This window comes from Prionailurus bengalensis, chromosome B1 (assembly GCF_016509475.1).
Source record: "Prionailurus bengalensis isolate Pbe53 chromosome B1, Fcat_Pben_1.1_paternal_pri, whole genome shotgun sequence".
Classification (NCBI taxonomy): Eukaryota; Metazoa; Chordata; class Mammalia; order Carnivora; family Felidae; genus Prionailurus; species Prionailurus bengalensis.
Genome location: NC_057344.1, coordinates 1,473,456 through 1,492,809, shown reverse-complemented (window position 1 = coordinate 1,492,809; position 19,354 = coordinate 1,473,456). Strand labels below are relative to the sequence as shown.

Below are 19,354 nucleotides of genomic sequence, written 5' to 3'. Positions count from 1 at the left end.
GAAAAAAAAGTCACGAACAAAGAGAACTCAAATAATGCAACCTGGTGGCGTCTGAAAGAAATGACCAACATTCTGATACGTTATTAACAAGAAGCAAGACGAGGCGGTGACGGACTGTAGGCCGTACGTTCCCGTCGGGTATTCTGCATGCTACTAAACAGAATTTGTCAAAAGAACCATAAAAGCATGAGAGAGAAGTACATAAAAGAGCTGGGTCCCAGTGAGGTGTAACTTTGCACAGAGGTGAATATTTGGCACTCTGCTCATCCTCGTTGATATGGTTTCATATGTATATATATTTATATATATATATGTGTATATATATATATTTATATACTTCTTTTTAAAACTTGAACTAAACAGCTAGTTTCCTGGTTCTAACGTTCCTTGAACTTCTATAGGAGGTGTTGAATTTAGTCCTTAGGCCACCCCTGGGTATTTTGGCACGTAACATGGAGGTGGGTATGTGAACTGGTCTCTAGACAGGAAGGACCTGCACAAGAGGAAAGTGGCTTAGCGATCGGAAATCTGAGTTCAAAAGTAGCCTAGGATTGTTTACTACTTGTGGGGGAAACCTTTGAATTCAGCAAACCAGTTATAAGGTGGAGGGAGGGAGACACATGCTGAGCCCTTTTACCGTGATGTGGTCCTAACGCTGGGATGGCAGGGGCGGGGCGTGGGCGTGAGTTGGGGGAAAACCAAAGAATGGTGAGTGGCGTCCATAAAGGACCACAGACAGCCTCTGGGCTCCCTTCACGTGTGTTGGCCGAAGCACAGAGCACACCGTCTACTGGCAAGAGAGAGATTTGTACTTAAATTGGCACAAGAAACCGGGCCGACGTCGTTCGTCATGACCCCTCCCCCACTGAGTACGTGAAAGCTTGGACTCCCAAGCCTTTCAGGTTCAGAATAAGCACCCATGATGAAGAGTCACATAAAATCTAAGAAAGTAGGGCGGTAAGCCTCTGTTACCTTAGTTGGTGTATGTACAAAATCTCTTTAAAAAGTACTGGTGGAGTAGGTAACTAACGTTTCCTCTGCAAAGAAGTCATCTGTCACGTGTTTACACTGAAACTTGAAATAATTTCTTCTCACGCTGGATAGAAATGCGAGGGTTAGGGTTAGCGATTCATAAAGTTACGGACACGTCGCGATGTTGCAGGGATGAAAAGATGGGTGTTTCTTGGAGCGTTCCCGTGGACCACTTCCGCCTTCTCTGAAGCCTGAGCTAGAACAATCACAAAGAGTTGGAATCAGAGGGGCAGATGTCGCAAACCTTCAGCAATTTCGGTCAGTCTGTCTGATTCCATTCTTGATGTGCTCCCAAATTGTGTTCCTTCACCCCTTGAACACTGGGCTTGATAGCCATCCATGCATCTAAGATGCCGCTGACCTTAAGTAACGGCGAAGACATTGCCTAATTCTGGGCGGCATCTGGTTCTCTGAGATATTTATGAACGGACCTGACTTTTGCCAGCGTCCCACACCTGGTGAGGAGGACTATTGGCCAGAGGGCCCTGGGCCTCATCTTGAGCGGTAATTCAGGCTTTTGCCACCAGTCCGCAAGGAGCTTGGAGGACTTTGGAGCCCACATGACCTTGATTTTCATAATCTGTCTGCGAGTGAGACAAGAGACAGGAGGAAACAGACGTGAAATGAAGTCTGGCTGGTGTATGACTGGGAGCCAGGTTGTTTGATGGGTCAGCTAGTGATTTTCCAAAACATTGTGCGGCCACTCTGTGCTGACGGGCGTGTTGTCGGGCGTGTGGAAGGGCACCTCTCCTCCAACACTCGGTCACCTTCCCTGCCTTACTGCGACCGTCAGCACAGCACAGGGGCCCTGATATAACAGACACGGGAGGGGTTCGGAGTGAAGCAATACGCCCAATGCTCCAGCCAAGCGGTTGAACGTGTTCCCACTCAGCAGCGGACCACATCCCCGATCTCTTCTGCTTGTGGTTTTCTGATCTGTTTTCAAGTTTTGGCATCCTGTATTCAACCCAAACTTTCAAAGGGTAAACAGATACGCAAATGAAAACAAAAGAGAACCCTCGGGAAGTTCCAAGGGCATGTGGCTTGGAGACCACAGTCTGCAACTACCTGATTAGTGTGTTAAATTTGCAGTAGGAAAAAAAAAAAAAAATCAGTGGTCTTGAGAAGAAAGGAGGCGTCTGGGAAAGCAGCAAGGAGTACACAGAAATGTGTCGAATTTGGCTTGAGGTGGGTTTCTGGGGGGACCAGACTCAACACTTGTTGACTTGTTGGCAGGACTGTTCTGGTTTTCAGCAGTGGGGGGTCAGACGCCGCACGCAGGTGCCCTCCCACGTGGGCACACTCAAGTGGGACATGCCACATTCGTACGCTTCCTGCTGACACCACCAAGATGTCGGGGGGCCTCTCTCACGAACAGCAGCCCAGCCACTCTGTGCAGCCTGGGGACGCGCCAGCTCCCAGGCTGACTCTAAACAGCAGCACCCGACCTCCTGCCTAGTGAAGGTTCTGGTAACACGCTGGCTGCCCTTCCCAGCAAAAACCCAACTCGGTGTGGGCTGGTGGTCCTCTAAGAGGCTCCACGGGCCACACGAGGTCCGGTCTGGCTGTACCAGCCTTCTGGCAAAGACCATGACCCCTTCCACCCCTTCCTACTCGCCAGCAAGAGGTCTGGCCCAGAGCAGACAGCGGTTCCGACGGGCCAACACACAGTCACCACGGGAACCTTGGCCAACGGCTGCCGGGTGACGACTTTCCGGAAAGTCCGTCCTGGGTGGGGCTGGGGCAGGGTGTCTGGCAGGGCTGAAAGTACGCAGCCTGGGGTCTTTTGACTGGCGTGCGGGGACCGTGTTGAGAAAGGCAAACGTCTAGAAGACACAACCCCAGAGCAACGATCACGGCCCATACGTCTGAGTACCCCCTTCGTTGCCTTCCCGCTCTAAGTCTGGCTTCTCCACGGGAGCCAGTGGGGGGGGGGGAGTCCCCCCACTGGGGAGGTCACTGACTTCGTGGCTATGTCTTTGTGTTTGCTTTTTTAAACAGGGAGCCTTAGATGTGATTATTTTCTCTAACGGTACACTTTTCTATTTAATGCTAGAAGTCTTTAGTATTGATCTTGAGGTGAACACATCAACGTTTCCTTTTAAACAAAAGTGTAAATTTTTGGTATCCTACAACAGTTCCATTCTTTATCCACTGTTCTAGGGCAGTCCTACACGTTTGCGGAGAGGAAGTGGTAACAACCGTTACCGGTGACAACGCAGACGGTGTACGCGACGACGACAAACGAGGATGGGGGAGAGGAGTTATGTGCAAAGTGCTCTTGTTCCCAAGCGACATTCACCTGCTCGGGCTTCGTGGAACTTACGGGTCCTGTTTATCATACTTGTGTTTTGATTTTGAGAGTTAAACTAAAGCCTTCAGCGTGGCGATGCTGCCGTGAGCAAAACGCTGTGTCAGCTCGTGTCTCAACAGTTACGCGGTGTCTTCGGGGAAGAACGCTGTCCGATCTGAGCGTCTCCAGCATACGCAAAATCTCTTACTGAAACTATCTCCATAACGTGGTGAGACGGCCACACTACAGGTCTGTGGTGCGTATCTGCCAGAAGTGCCAGAAATAAGTTGGTTTGATTGACTAACACAAGTATTATAAACAGTTTTATTTTTCGTTACATGTACAATATGTAAACATGGCTTATCTGCATTTCACGGTGGGATGTCGCCTGTGTGAGAAGTGAAAATATTGCACTGAGTCATGGTGGCAGGTGACACTGCCTGGGGGCCGGCGGCAGGCCCTGGCTGCGTGTCACACGACCTTCTTTGGGACTCGGTGGACCGGACAGGGGTTCGTACGCACCCCCCACTGCGAATCGGTGGCCACTGTCACGTTTAGCTACAGGTTAATCTGCTCACCTAGGGGTGGTTCAGGCCAAAACTTTTGGGGGATTTTAAGATAAAAATGAGTATACAAAACATAAAAAAAAAAAATCCAAATTCAGTGAACACTTTCATTCAAGTCAGGGTCAGAGAAGCTGGGATCTAGAATAGTTGTTGTCTAATCTTAGAATTTGTCGTTAGACGTTTTGTACAGGCTGCAGGAAATGAGGTAAAATGCATCAGCGGCCAGTAGATTTATATGTGTCAGCAGGTCTGGGCGCATATGTGCATTTTACATTTCCTCTCCCTAAGGGGTCTACGCTGACTTTGCTTTTCTGTGGCTATTTCTAAAGAGCAGTTCATCTTAAATAATACATCATTTTTAAAGTCTAAAATGCCAATACTTGCAAATACATTTGTTTGTAACATAGTATAGTGAGTATAGGAAGAAGTGTCGTTACTGTATACTACTCAGGATTTAAATATTTATTTAGGTAGAAAAAATGCTTTGAATACTCTGGGGAAATAGGATTCATTTATAGAAGAATATTTCAGGGATTTTTTTTTTTTGCATTTTTCAAGGATATACATTCGTACTGATTTTTGCTTCCAAATATATTTTAAGGCTGTTTGGTAAAATATACCAGATATGAGGCTCAATTTACAGGGTTTTGTTCTTACAGGGAATTCTTAACTACTCAGCTTTAAAAAAGTAAGACTTGGAAGGCCAACATGCTTTAGTATCAACTGTGCTCCAGTGAACCCCATGCTTGGTTGGATGGAGAGTATGAGGAAAAGAAAATACTGCAGGCTGAAGCAGCACCCCCGGGGGATGACCTCACTGGATGTCCTGCTGGTGTCACCAGGCTGCAGGGGGACCTGGGGGCATGACAGTGCCCGTCAAGCTGAGGAAACAAAGTGCCAGAGGAGGTAAGCCAGGGCCGCTCCGCCAGCCGAGTACACGGTACCTCTCCGGGCAGCGGGAAGGCCCGTGTTTGGGGAGGAAACACCTGTCCCCAGGTGCCATCCTGTTTTCACCTTGCGTTACAGTGGGGACTCCGAGTTTGGGATCCGAGGGAGAGATTTGACGGGCTCTTCCTCTGCAGACGCGTCTGGACAGGGACACAGGAAAGCGATGCTGGGATGACGGTCACTGCGTCTAAGCGTGATTGTACAAGTGGAAAGCCTTTTCATTCGAATCCTTCTTGCTTTGCTCTGGTGCCAGTCAGAATCCTGAAACCTAATTACTTTTCTCAGAGTCCACAGCTGGAAATCACCACATGTGACCTTTTTTTTTTTGTCATGTCTAAAACAGGCAAGAAATATATTCTTGACTTTAGCGATACTGCATAGGACAAAAGAATTCTGGAAAAATACAAATGTAAGCTACATTTCTTCTTTACCATTTAAGCTGAGAGATACCACTCACATTCATATTTCTTAAACTTTTTACATCACAACTGTCATTTTAAACAAGCAAACTTTTTTTTTTTTTAAGGATACCCTGGAAAGTCAACTGATAGAGCAGTTTGAGAATATATATACATCCATAAAAAAAATCACAGGTACATAAATGGGGACACTTACAGACAAGACTGTGGTAGAAGTTATGAAGGAATAAAACATACGATGACTCTTTCATCGGAATAAGGGCGATTATTTTTCTCTTTACACGCCTGCTACGGGCCAGCCAGCCTTCTGTAAGACTCCAACCCTTTTCATGTGTCACTCCCTTGGGTGAATGAACACTCAGCTTATTTTGGGACTGTTAGATGCTGTGCCGGAGATTTCTATCGGGTTCAGACTTGTGAGCCACCCCTCCCTCCCCCCGCCGGGGGTTTCTGGAGAACCGCATGGCCGGGAGTCGGGTGGCTGGAGAGATGGCTTCTCATAAACTCTGCACAAGGACCCTGGCGACAGGGGCCGGCTAGACTTGGGGGGCAGGGGGAGGTGCCCCCAGGTGACAGGGGGTGGGGGTCTTTCTTGCCTGCACTTCGAGCTGAAGCAGTTTCCACTGGGGTGTCTGGTGAGTGGCAAGATGCACCCGTATCTAGTTATTTGTTAGTCTTGCCTCGAATTGTCACACGCTTTATAAAAATATAAATAACAAAAATGTGAGCTGGGCTCCATCTCGAGAGGTGTTTCCTGTGATCCTCTGAGAACAGAGCGGATCAGGGAGGTGTCCCCAAGACTAGCTGGCACAGCTGACCACGGGTCAGACCATTGGAGGGGAGGGGGAGGAGGAGGAGGAAGAGGAAGGGGAGGGGGATGGGGGAGGAGGAAGAGGAAGGGGAGGGGGATGGGGAAGGAGGAAGGGGGGGGAGGAAGAGGAAGGGGAGGGGGATGGGGAAGGAGGAAGGGGGGGGAGGAAGAGGAAGGGGAGGGGGATGGGGAAGGAGGAAGGGGGGGGAGGAAGAGGAAGGGGAGGGGGATGGGGAAGGAGGAAGGGGGGGAAGGGGAAGGGGGGGGAGGAGGGAGGAGGAGCTCTGGCCGGGGCTCAGCGCACAGCAGAAATGAACGCATTCCGGTGTGTCTATGGCACAGAGAACACAACAGGGTGTATTCGGTGGAGAAATGAGACTAAAATTAGCGGGTGGGTGAGAAACTGTACACGCATCTTGTTAAAAAGAAAAGAGGGCAAAGGTGCCCCTAGAGCCGCGTCTGGGCCTCCGGGATGTAGATCTCTATGCTGTCTGCGCGCTCCGAGGCCGAATTCTGGCGGAAGGAGGCGGCCCGCTTGGCAGCCATGAGCCGCCTCCGGGCTTCTTGACGCTGTCTGTCCGGCAGGTCCAGGGACTTTTCTCTCGTGACAGGAAATTTCCCTCTGGGGGGCTTCTTTGGTATTGGAGGGGGGACCTTTCTTTCTTCCTGAAAAGGATCACAGGTCAAAATTGGGGACATCAGAGGGGAACGGCGCCAGTCCATGGGCCTGGTCTCTGCGCAGGGTGACTGAAAACTGCCCGGGACACCACCCCAGTGCTTGACCGGCCCGGCCCCACGCCCCCAACAGTGGCCTTGCCGCCTGCCTGCTGGACACCGTGACTTCCCCCACACCCTCCAGGGCAGGGAGAGGGGCTAGGTGACAGCCTTACACGTAAGGAACCAAGTCCCGCACGGTAACATGGAATGTGTCCTTGGTCTCAGGCTTATTTTCGTGCTGTTGCTAGATTTTTGCCATCTCTGAGCATTGGCAAATATTCACAATTTCAGTTCTTGAGTATCCCAGGTATTTTGGAAGGTGTCACTTGATATCCCTGTCATATGCTACAGACTTTTCAGCAGACTCCGGATTCTAAGGACCTTCATGGAAACCATCTTACATGGGGGAGCTGTTAGCCAAATTTGCTGTTATGGGCCTAAAACCCCTTGACATTGACTAGACAGATGATAGATTAGATAGATAAATAGATACATACATACATACATACATACATAGATATGCTGGCTGGCTGGCTGGATAGATGGGTGGATGGATGGATAGATAGATGGATAGGCAGATAGATATGCTGGATGGATGGATGGACAGACTAACAGATTTGGTGGATGGATGCATAGGTAGATGATAGATAATAGATTAGATAGATGATAGATAATATAGATAGATATGATGGATGGATAGATACATAGATATGCTGGATGGATGGATGGATAGACAGATATGGATGGATGGACAGATAGATGGATAAGCAGATAGATATGCTGGATGGATAGATACATAGATATGATGGATGGATAGACAGACAGACATGGATAAACAGATATGGATGGACAGATATGGATGGATGGATGGATGGACACATTTGGTGGATGGATGGGTAGATGATAGTAGATTAGATAGATAATAGATACATAGATATGGATGGATGGATAGATATGATGGATGAATAGATATGGATAGATGGACAGATATGATGGATGGACAGATAAATAGATCTGATGGTGAACAGACAGATATGGATGGATGGACGGACAGACAGATTTGGTGGATGGATAGATAGATGATAATAGATTAGATAGATGATAGATAATAGATATATAGATATGGATGGACAGTAGATAGGTAATAGATATGGATGGATGGGTGGACAGACTGACAGATTTGGTGGATGGATGGATAGGTAGATGATAGATAATAGATAGATGGTAGATAATAGATACATAGATGTGATGGATGGACAGTAGATAGATAATATATATGATGGATGGATGGACGGACAGACAGATTTTTCACCTGCTTGGTAAAAACATGCAAGTAATTACTTCTGACCTTTAGCTCATATTCTTAAATAAGTCACAAAAGTAGGTGTAGGCCTTTTCCAGAAGGCTAAATCGCACAGTTCTGCAGCAGATATAATATATAATGTTATATTGCGTCTTTACTGTTTTGGTGAAAGGTCTGTGTCCCCAGCCCTGCCGTGTTATTTAACATGCATCCTAACTAACAAAGCTGGACCCAACATGGACTGCCCTTCCCAGTGGGTGATGACAGGGCCCTGCATAGCCGACTACCTCCTTCCCAGGGAAGGATGCCTGGCAGAAGGCGCTGGAACCTTTCCTTTCCTGGGCAGGGATCCAGTTGTTGGGGGGAAACCGCACCCCTGTGTCTCCCTTCAGCCTCTGCAAACATGCAAATGGGCCAGACGTGCTAGGACATTGTGGGGAAGGCACAGCTTGGGCAGACTCGTGTGGCAGAACCCCACCCACTGGTTTTGGCAGGAAGGTTGTTTTGGTGTCTGACACTTTATTCCCATGGCTTATTTTTAAATAACTTGGCCAGAAGCAACGACTTCTTACTCTCTGGCAGGCATCCACAACAGTAGGGTAATGGGTTTGTTAAAGATTTCATTCAGCTCTTTCAAAAGTTAGTTCCTAAGTTAAGCACATGACTGTATCTACCTCCCTATTCTTTTCTCTTTAATTGGTAGCCCCTGAAGTGTGGGGCTGTAAGAAATACACAGGGGCAATTCTTGTGGGAGTCTCCTGTTTAAAGGGACTCCTGGCCTCCAGGTGTCCTGTGGTAGGAGAGGGTTGACCAGGTGGTCTTGACGATCGACAGGGTAGAGTGGCTCCTAAGCACACCGCCTGGGGCCTCAGTGGTGTGAAAGAGCAGTTCATGTCTGCAGTGGGTGTATACCCTCGGCAAGTGGATGGATAGATGGATGGATAGATAGTGTATACCCTCAGCAAAAGGCTGTCTTAATTTTGAGGACCATTCTCTCTGCATACCTTAGGTAGAAGGGGTTGTGTTAGTTGTCAGTTACTGAAGAATGAAAAATAGGAGGGATCATCGCAGGTCTCTGGGATAGTTAAATGGGTTCTATTTTTAGTATTTTATTAGAATGGCATTTTCATTGGCGATCTTAGGATCTCCTTCACTACAAAACCAGACCATAGATAGAATTGGCTAATGTACCATTTATGGCTTACAGACAGCCTACACCTTCCCACTCCCCTCTGCCCCATTGTCTAGTAAAGAGGGGGTGTGACAGTCACCTGCAGTGGCATCTATAACATCGAGCCCAGAACTCCACCGACACAGTCAATGGCACCTTTGGAGGAAGATTGAGGATGGCAGTGATGGCTTTTGTTCTAAATATCTATGTAGACATCCTCTGCTATATAGTAACACCACTGCCCTAAAGTGTGTTGGATTAATTTCATCATTTTATTTGAATCGATAATGTCTACCTAGAAATTCAGATTATGATTACTTAGAGCGTCTTTCAAATGTGTTAGGAAATCAATGTATTTGTTGCTGATTCGGACCCACCTGTTAGCCCTACTATGGATGGTATCTGAAGGGGAGAAAGATCACAGGCTCAAATTTAATGGAACCTTTCAGCCTATTTAAGGGCGAAGGCTGAGAGATCTACAGGAAGTCTAAGTAGAGCCCACAGTGTCTTCATCTTCCACTGGAGATAAACCACCAGAAGTTAATCTGAATCGGTAGTTACTGTAACCAGACCTCACGCCTTCCTTGTGGAGAATCATTTCTGTATAATCCAGACACAGGTTTGATGAAGGCACAGGGTAGGTCCCTGTAAGGAATGAGACTCTCGTCTCCATGTGATTTTCCGTTCGAGTCCCAGAGATACGGCAGAAGGACCTGTTACCTGTACCCCCCGCCGGCGGCGTTCGTCCCACATCAGCTTATCGCCGGCTCCGCGTGCAAGCATCTGCACACCTGATCGTGCGTTGCCGACTGGAGACCATGAGGCACGACACAAAGGAGCACCTGCCGCGTTAGGGTTAGGCCCCGGGGGCCTGCAGGGAGCAGCACGTGGGGGGCGCGCGGCCCGGGCAGGGTTACCTTTCTCTCCGGAGACTCTATTATCTTCCAGTCTTTGAGCTTCAGCTGGTGCAGCTCGTCAAACTTCATGCTGACGTCCTCGACGGAGAGCTGCAGCATGTCCCAGTAGCCCGCCAGGTCCTGGGACGTGGGTCTCGGCATGGCGCTGGGGTCCTGAGAACACACGGGCAGAACTCAGAGCCATGAACACCCCCAGCTGGCCCAGGGCTCGGGGGTGGGGGCCCCGCTCCTTCCTGCAGATGCTTTTCAAGGAACCAGATTGGGGGAAAGCCTGAAAAATTCATGCTCTGACAAAACATTCCAGGAAAGCCCACGAAGGGCCGCCGACAGTTAACGCAAGCATTTGCCGACGGTTAGAGAATGTGAAAAGGCTGCATGATGAGTGACTCCAACTCTGTGACAGTCTGGAAAAGACACTGTGGGGACAGTAAAAAGATCAGTGGTTGCCAGAGGTCCAGGCGGGGGGATGGATGGACAGAGCATAGGACTCTTAGGGCAGTGAAACCACCCTGCGGAATTCCATGATAGTGGCTACATGTCACTCACTATATGTGCGCCCAAACCCAGACCACGCACGACAGCAGAAATGCCCTGATGTGGACTCTGGATGCTGGGTGATGGTGTGTTGACGCGGGGTCACGGATCGTGTGAAATGCACCTGCTGTTGGGATGTTGATGGTGCGTGTGGTGCCACAGGGTGGGTGGGAACTCTGTACCTTCCCCTCAATTTTGCCACAAGCCTAAAACTCCGAAAACATACAGTCTGTTAAAGAAATATACTTGGTGCATTCACTCACTGTTTTGTTTTGAAGAGGCTTTCTTAGACCTTGAAAACGGTGACAAATATTACAGTTTTCAAATGCTTGGCCATTCCTAAAAGCAATAGGGCTGCTCTGGTTTCCGTCTCCCTGTGGGCTGTTCTGCAGCCGGGTGCCTGGGACAGGGACAGGGAGGTGGCCATGAGGTTGGGCTTGGAGCCAGGTCTGTTTCTGTTCATTCCAATGCCATGTATTTTTATGTATTTTTATTTTTATTTTTTTTTATGTTTGTTTATTTCTGAGAGAGAGAGTGAGCAGGGGAGGGGCAGAGAGAGAGGGAGACACAGAATCTGAAACAGGCTCCAGGCTCTGAGCTGTCAGCGCAGAGCCCGACCTGGGGATCCAACCCATGAACTGTGAGATCACGACCTGAGCCCAAGTCCGACGCTCAACCGACAGAGCCCCCCAGGCCCTCCCCCCCACCGTGCATTTACTTTGCTCCCATGTAGAGGGAGGACGACTTTTATGAAGTCAATTTTACGAAGGTACAGAAAGCTCGCCGACTGGTCCCTGAGCTTAGAAGAGCAGACAATGCCACGGAGCCACAAACTGGCAGTCCGTGAGCTGCGTGTGGCCCAGAGACCTGCTCTGCTCCACACACACGGTGCCCCGCACGCACACGGTTTCTGTGTGTTGCCTACGGTTAAAATCAGGTGACTTCCCAAGGTCTGAGGGCACCTGCCCAGCCCCTTCCCGCACCGCCTGTGGCTGGCGACGGACCGCAGCCCTGGGTCAGACTCTACCGGCCTGGGTCTGCACTCCTGGGGGTGAGCGAATGGGCTTTTCTACGTGTGGTTCCTTTGATGCAGTGTGAGGCCATCTCAGATTAAACAGAGACATTTCTGTGAATTCGCTTAAAATGTGCAGCTTTCAGCCCACTCCGTTGCTCACGTTAAGCGCAACGTGGACTTGTGTTTGGTTCATTTCAACTCGCTTTAAACCGCGGCTTAGTCTGCCGGGGCTGCTAGATGAGCCCCAGGGACTGGGCGTTTGCTGCTGGCAGCTCTGGAGGCTGGCCTCGCGGCCACGTGCTAGTGGAGGCGCGTTCTGGGCGGCTGCTCCTCCAGCTGGGGGGACTCTGGCTGTGTCCTCATGGGGAGGAAGCGGCTGGGGGCTCCCCTGGGTCTCTCTTACAGGGACCCTGACCCCATTTGCCAGGACTCGGCCAGAGGCACCACCTCCTAATGCCATCACGTTGGGGGGTGGGGGGCCGACGTGGTTTTCGGGGGGGGGGGGACACACACATGCAGTGGTTTGACATCCACCTCAAAACGATCACTTTGGGGCCCAATCCCACCTGCCGCGTGCGACCAGCCGGTGGCCTGTGCTGAGTGAAGGCCAGAGGGAAGAGAGTCGCTGCCCCCAGAGGATCCGTGTCCTCTATTCTGTTTCGGGGAGTGGCTCCATCTGGTCCACTAGGCCGTCGGATCCCGGGATACGTTCATGAAATTGTTTCTAAACGTCAGCGGTGAGCACCGCCCCTCCCCCAGCAAAGTGACACAGTGACATCCCTGGTGAATCACTGCCACTGAGAGTTCACGAGACTTGCTGGCCCGGCCATCGGAGGTCCCCGTGACATGGGCACTGCTCGTCCCAGGCTCTGGGGCAGTGTACTGGGAGGGCTCCAAGGGCTGGGGAGCCCTGGGGGGGGGGCACGGGGGTGGTGGGACTGGCTCCGAGTAGGTGTGAGTGGCACTCAGACCTGGCGATGCGGTGCGGTGGGCCCAGGTGGCCCGTGTGCACCCTCAGGTTCACGGGCAGATCCTCCCATCGCTCTTTGCATCCTTGTTACCCCGTGAGGACCCATAGGTCCTTGCCTTGAGTTCAGTCCACCCGAAACATCTGGATAGGACCCAGCAGGTTCTCTAGGGTCTTCCCTTTGACTTTGAACTGGTTGGGCTGCATCTGAACCTCCCAGCAGCTGCCAAAGCTTCTCTGAGCTGCCAGCACACATACCTGCTTAATCCCAGCACCTCCCTCTGGTCTCAGACACCCCGGCCCCCACTCGCTCCAGCACCTCCCAGGGGCTCAGACACCCCCCCCCCCCACACTTCAGTACCTCCCTCAAGTCTCAGACACCCCCCCCCCCAATTCTCTCCAGCACCTCTCTCTGGTCTCAGACACACACCCCCACTCTTCACTCCAGCACCTCCCTCTGGTCTCAGACACCCCCACACACACTTCAGCACCTCCCTCAAGTCTCAGACACCCCCCCCCAATTCTCTCCAGCACCTCTCTCTGGTCTCAGACACACACCCCCACTCTTCACTCCAGCACCTCCCTCCAGTCTCAGACACCCCTCAATTCTCTCCAGCACCTCCCTCGGGTCTCAGACACACCCCCCCCACCCTTCACTCCAGCACCTCCCTCCAGTCTCCGACAACGCCCCTCTTCATTCCAGCACCTCCCTCTGGTCTTAGCACTCCTCCCCACTCTTCACTCCAGTACCTCCCTCTGGTTTCAGACACCCCCCCAACACTTCACTCCAGCACCTCCCTCCAGTCTCAGACACCCCCCCCATCACTCCAGCACCTCCCTCTGGTCTCAGACACACCCCCCTCCTCACTCCAGCACCTCCCTCCAGTCTCAGACACCCACCCCCCAATTCTCTCCAGCACCTCCCTCTGGTCTCAGACACTCCCCCCATCACTTCACTCCAGCACCCCCCTCTGGTCTCAGACACCCCACCCCTTCCTCCAGTACCTCCCTCCAGTCTCAGACACCCCCCCCCTTCACTCCAGCACCTCCCTCGGGTCTCAGACACCCCCCCGTCTTCACTCCAGCACCTCCCTCTGGTCTCAGACACCCCACCCCTTCCTCCAGTACCTCCCTCGGGTCTCAGACAACGCCCCTCTTCATTCCAGCACCTCCCTGTGGTCTCAACACTCCCCACCACTCTTTACTCCAGCACCTCCCTCCAGTCTCAGACACCCCCCCCTTCACTCCAGCACCTCCCTCGGGTCTCAGACACCCCCCCGTCTTCACTCCAGCACCTCCCTCGGGTCTCAGACACCCCCCCCTTCACTCCAGCACCTCCCTCGGGTCTCAGACACACCCCCCCACCCTTCACTCCAGCACCTCCCTCCAGTCTCCGACAACGCCCCTCTTCATTCCAGCACCTCCCTCTGGTCTTAGCACTCCTCCCCACTCTTCACTCCAGTACCTCCCTCTGGTTTCAGACACCCCCCCAACACTTCACTCCAGCACCTCCCTCCAGTCTCAGACACCCCCCCCAATTCTCTCCAGCAGCTCCCTCTGGTCTCAGACACACCCCCCTCCTCACTCCAGCACCTCCCTCCAGTCTCAGACACCCCCCCCCCCAATTCTCTCCAGCACCTCCCTCTGGTCTCAGACACTCCCCCCATCACTTCACTCCAGCACCTCCCTCCAGTTTCAGACACTCCCTCCACCACTTCGCTCCAGCACCTCCCTCTGGTCTCAGACACCCCCACACCCCACTGCATTCCAGCACCTCCCTCGGGTCTCAGACACCCTGCCCACCCCACTTCGCTCCAGCACCTCCCTCTGGTCTCAGACACTCCCAACCTACTTCTCTCCAGCACCTCCCTCCGGTCTCAGACCCCCCCCCCCCCCATTCACTCCAGCACCTCCCTCTGGTCTCAGACACCCCCAACCTACATCTCTCCAGCACCTCCCTCTGGTCTCAGATACCCCCCTCCATCGCTCTAGCACCTCCCTCTGGTCTCAGACACTCCCCCACCTCTTCAGCACCTCCCTCTGGTCTCAGACAACCCCCCACCCCACTTTGCTCCAGTACCTCCCTCTGGTCTCAGACCTGCCCCCCCAATTCTCTCCAGCACCTCCCTCCAGTCTCAGACACTCCCCCCCCTCCACTTCACTCCAGCACCCCCCTCTGGTCTCAGACACCCCACCCCTTCCTCCAGCACCTCCCTCCATTCTCAGACAACCCCCCTCTTCATTCCAGCACCTCCCTCTGGTCTCAGCACTCCTCCCCACACTTCACTCCAGCACCTCCCTCTGGTTTCAGACACCCCCCCAACACTTCACTCCAGCACCTCCCTCCAGTCTCAGACCCCCCCCCTCTTCAGTCCAGCACCTCCCTCTGGGCTCAGACACCCCACCCCCATCACTCCAGCACCTCCCTCGGGTCTCAGACACCCCCCCTCTTCACTCTAGCACCTCCCTCCAGTCTCAGACACTCCCCCCCCCCGACTTCACTCCAGCACCTCCCTCTGGTCTCAGACACCCCACCCCTTCCTCCAGTACCTCCCTCGGGTCTCAGACAACGCCCCTCTTCATTCCAGCACCTCCCTCTGGTCTCAACACTCCCCACCACTCTTTACTCCAGCACCTCCCTCCAGTCTCAGACACCCCCCCTTCACTCCAGCACCTCCCTCGGGTCTCAGACACCCCCCCGTCTTCACTCCAGCACCTCCCTCCAGTCTCAGACACCCCTCAATTCTCTCCAGCACCTCCCTCTGGTTTCAGACACCCCCCCCCCACTTCACTCCAGCACCTCGCTCTGGTCTCAGACACCCCCACCACCACTTCACTCCAGCACCTCCCTCCAGTTTCAGACACTCCCCCCACCACTTTGCTCCAGCACCTCCCTCTGGTCTCAGACACCCCTACACCCCACTGCATTCCAGCACCTCCCTCGGGTCTCAGACACCCTGCCCACCCCCCTTCACTCCAGCACCTCCCTCTGGTCTCAGACACCCCCACACACACTTCAGCACCTCCCTCTGGTCTCAGACACCCCCCCACACACTTCAGCACCTCCCTCAAGTCTCAGACACCCCCCCCCCCAATTCTCTCCAGCACCTCTCTCTGGTCTCAGACACACACCCCCACTCTTCACTCCAGCACCTCCCTCCAGTCTCAGACACCCCCCCTCTTCAGTCCAGCACCTCCCTCTGGGCTCAGACACCCCACCCCCATCACTCCAGCACCTCCCTCGGGTCTCAGACACCCCCCCTCTTCACTCTAGCACCTCCCTCCAGTCTCAGACACTCCCCCCCGACTTCACTCCAGCACCTCCCTCTGGTCTCAGACACCCCACCCCTTCCTCCAGTACCTCCCTCGGGTCTCAGACAACGCCCCTCTTCATTCCAGCACCTCCCTCTGGTCTCAACACTCCCCTCCACTCTTTACTCCAGCACCTCCCTCCAGTCTCAGACACCCCCCCCTTCACTCCAGCACCTCCCTCGGGTCTCAGACACCCCCAACCTACTTCTCTCCAGCACCTCCCTCTGGTCTCAGATACCCCCCTCCATCGCTCTAGCACCTCCCTCTGGTCTCAGACACTCCCCCACCTCTTCAGCACCTCCCTCTGGTCTCAGACAACCCCCCACCCCACTTTGCTCCAGTACCTCCCTCTGGTCTCAGACCTGCCCCCCCAATTCTCTCCAGCACCTCCCTCCAGTCTCAGACACTCCCCCCCCTCCACTTCACTCCAGCACCCCCCTCTGGTCTCAGACACCCCCCCCCCATCACTCCAGCACCTCCCTCCATTCTCAGACAACCCCCCTCTTCATTCCAGCACCTCCCTCTGGTCTCAGCACTCCTCCCCACACTTCACTCCAGCACCTCCCTCCGGTCTCAGACACCCTGCCCCCCCACTTCTCTCCAGCACCTCCCTCCAGTCTCAGACCCCCCCCCTCTTCAGTCCAGCACCTCCCTCTGGGCTCAGACACCCCACCCCCATCACTCCAGCACCTCCCTCGGGTCTCAGACACCCCCCTCTTCACTCTAGCACCTCCCTCCAGTCTCAGACACTCCCCCCCGACTTCACTCCAGCACCTCCCTCTGGTCTCAGACACCCCACCCCCCAATTCTCTCCAGCACCTCCCTCTGGTCTCAGACACTCCCCCCCGACTTCACTCCAGCACCTCCCTCTGGTCTCAGACACCCCACCCCTTCCTCCAGTACCTCCCTCGGGTCTCAGACAACGCCCCTCTTCATTCCAGCACCTCCCTCTGGTCTCAACACTCCCCACCACTCTTTACTCCAGCACCTCCCTCCAGTCTCAGACACCCCCCCTTCACTCCAGCACCTCCCTCGGGTCTCAGACACCCCCCCGTCTTCACTCCAGCACCTCCCTCCAGTCTCAGACACCCCTCAATTCTCTCCAGCACCTCCCTCTGGTTTCAGACACCCCCCCCCACTTCACTCCAGCACCTCGCTCTGGTCTCAGACACCCCCACCACCACTTCACTCCAGCACCTCCCTCCAGTTTCAGACACTCCCCCCACCACTTTGCTCCAGCACCTCCCTCTGGTCTCAGACACCCCTACACCCCACTGCATTCCAGCACCTCCCTTGGGTCTCAGACACCCCGCCCACCCCACTTCACTCCAACACCTCCCTCTGGTCTCAGACACCCCACCCCCTTCACTCCAGCACCTTCCTCTGGTCTCAGACACCCCCACACACACTTCAGCACCTCCCTCAAGTCTCAGACACCCCCCCCAATTCTCTCCAGCACCTCTCTCTGGTCTCAGACACACACCCCCACTCTTCACTCCAGCACCTCCCTCCAGTCTCAGACACCCCTCAATTCTCTCCAGCACCTCCCTCGGGTCTCAGACACACACCCCCACCCTTCACTCCAGCACCTCCCTCCAGTCTCCGACAACGCCCCTCTTCATTCCAGCACCTCCCTCTGGTCTTAGCACTCCTCCCCACTCTTCACTCCAGTACCTCCCTCTGGTTTCAGACACCCCCCCAACACTTCACTCCAGCACCTCCCTCCAGTCTCAGACACCCCCCCATCACTCCAGCACCTCCCTCTGGTCTCAGACACACCCCCCTCCTCACTCCAGCACCTCCCTCCAGTCTCAGACACCCACCCCCCAATTCTCTCCAGCACCTCCCTCTGGTCTCAGACACTCCCCCCATCACTTCACTCCAGCACCCCCCTCTGGTCTCAGACACCCCACCCCTTCCTCCAGTACCTCCCTCCAGTCTCAGACACCCCCCCCCTTCACTCCAGCACCTCCCTCGGGTCTCAGACACCCCCCGTCTTCACTCCAGCACCTCCCTCGGGTCTCAGACACCCCCCCCTTCACTCCAGCACCTCCCTCGGGTCTCAGACACACCCCCCCACCCTTCACTCCAGCACCTCCCTCCAGTCTCCGACAACGCCCCTCTTCATTCCAGCACCTCCCTCTGGTCTTAGCACTCCTCCCCACTCTTCACTCCAGTACCTCCCTCTGGTTTCAGACACCCCCCCAACACTTCACTCCAGCACCTCCCTCCAGTCTCAGACACCCCCCCATCACTCCAGCACCTCCCTCTGGTCTCAGACACACCCCCCTCCTCACTCCAGCACCTCCCTCCAGTCTCAGACACCCACCCCCCAATTCTCTCCAGCACCTCCCTCTGGTCTCAGACACTCCCCCCATCACTTCACTCCAGCACCCCCCTCTGGTCTCAGACACCCCACCCCTTCCTCCAGTACCTCCCTCCAGTCTCAGACACCCCCCCCCTTCACTCCAGCACCTCCCTCGGGTCTCAGACACCCCCCGTCTTCACTCCAGCACCTCCCTCCGGTCTCAGACCCCCCCCCCCAATTCTCTCCAGCACCTCCCTCTGGTTTCAGACACCCCCCCCCACTTCACTCCAGCACCTCGCTCTGGTCTCAGACACCCCCACACCCCACTGCATTCCAGTACTTCCCTTGGCTCTCAGACACCCTGCCCACCCCACTTCGCTCCAGCACCTCCCTCTGGTCTCAGACACCCTGCCCCCTTCACTCCAGCACCTCCCTCTGGTCTCAGACACCCCTCCCCCCCAATTCTCTCCAGCACCTCCCTCCAGTCTCAGACACCCCCCAATTCTCTCCAGCACCTCCCTCCGTCTCAGACACCCCCCCAGTTCTCTCCAGCACCTCCCTCTGGTCTCAGACCCCCCCCCCACTTCTCTGCAGCACCTCCCTTCGGTCTCAGATACCCCCCCACACTCGCTCTAGCACCTCCCTCTGGTCTCAGACACCCCGTTCCCCCCCCCCCCCACTTTGCCTCAACACCTTCCTCTGGCTGGTCTCAGACTCCCCCGCCCCCCGTTTCCCCCCCCTCTCCACTGAAACAAAGCCTGCAGATGTTTGTTGTGCTTTTGTCCAGTTCTAGATAGATGCCAAAGAAAAGAAAGCAGCAACACCACATATTTCGAAAGGATTATTCTTACAGTTGGGATAAAGTACAATCTGACACGTGTAAGAAGCATCAAAAATATTAGGATGGGTCGTTTAAAAATCCAACGTCAGGGGCTTCTGGGAGCGAGGACACGGGCATTGTATAAGCTTGAACAAAATCTGTACGTTTTTACTGCATGTGGCGGGTGCTTTAGATAAGGGGTTCCTAAAGATCGTGACTAC

At 53.9% G+C, this 19,354-nt stretch overlaps 1 protein-coding gene and 3 long non-coding RNA genes across 7 annotated transcripts in view; 3 read left to right on the top strand and 1 right to left on the bottom strand.

Moving 5' to 3' along the window:
* Nucleotides 1–128: 128 nt before the first annotated feature.
* On the top strand, nt 129–4,657 carry LOC122470089. Its single transcript, XR_006293818.1, has 3 exons — nt 129–243; nt 3,196–3,360; nt 4,551–4,657. It is a non-coding gene; the product is annotated as an uncharacterized LOC122470089 (long non-coding RNA).
* Nucleotides 4,658–4,682: 25 nt separating this feature from the next.
* LOC122470099 lies at nt 4,683–4,988 on the top strand. The gene is made up of 2 exons (XR_006293823.1): nt 4,683–4,797; nt 4,918–4,988. It is a non-coding gene; the product is annotated as an uncharacterized LOC122470099 (long non-coding RNA).
* Nucleotides 4,989–5,060: 72 nt separating this feature from the next.
* On the top strand, nt 5,061–5,519 carry LOC122470091. The gene is made up of 2 exons (XR_006293820.1): nt 5,061–5,248; nt 5,366–5,519. It is a non-coding gene; the product is annotated as an uncharacterized LOC122470091 (long non-coding RNA).
* Nucleotides 5,520–6,383: 864 nt separating this feature from the next.
* DLGAP2 (DLG associated protein 2) overlaps nt 6,384–19,354 on the bottom strand; it is a 791,263-nt gene continuing 778,292 nt past the window's right edge. For all 4 annotated transcript variants that reach the window (XM_043557189.1, XM_043557191.1, XM_043557186.1 and 1 more), the window contains 2 exons: nt 10,178–10,330; nt 6,384–6,735 (listed from right to left, as the gene is read on the bottom strand). In XM_043557189.1, coding sequence (XP_043413124.1) covers nt 6,517–6,735; nt 10,178–10,330 — 372 coding nt within the window. In that variant the 3' untranslated portion in view covers nt 6,384–6,516. The remainder of the gene's footprint in view (nt 6,736–10,177; nt 10,331–19,354) is intronic.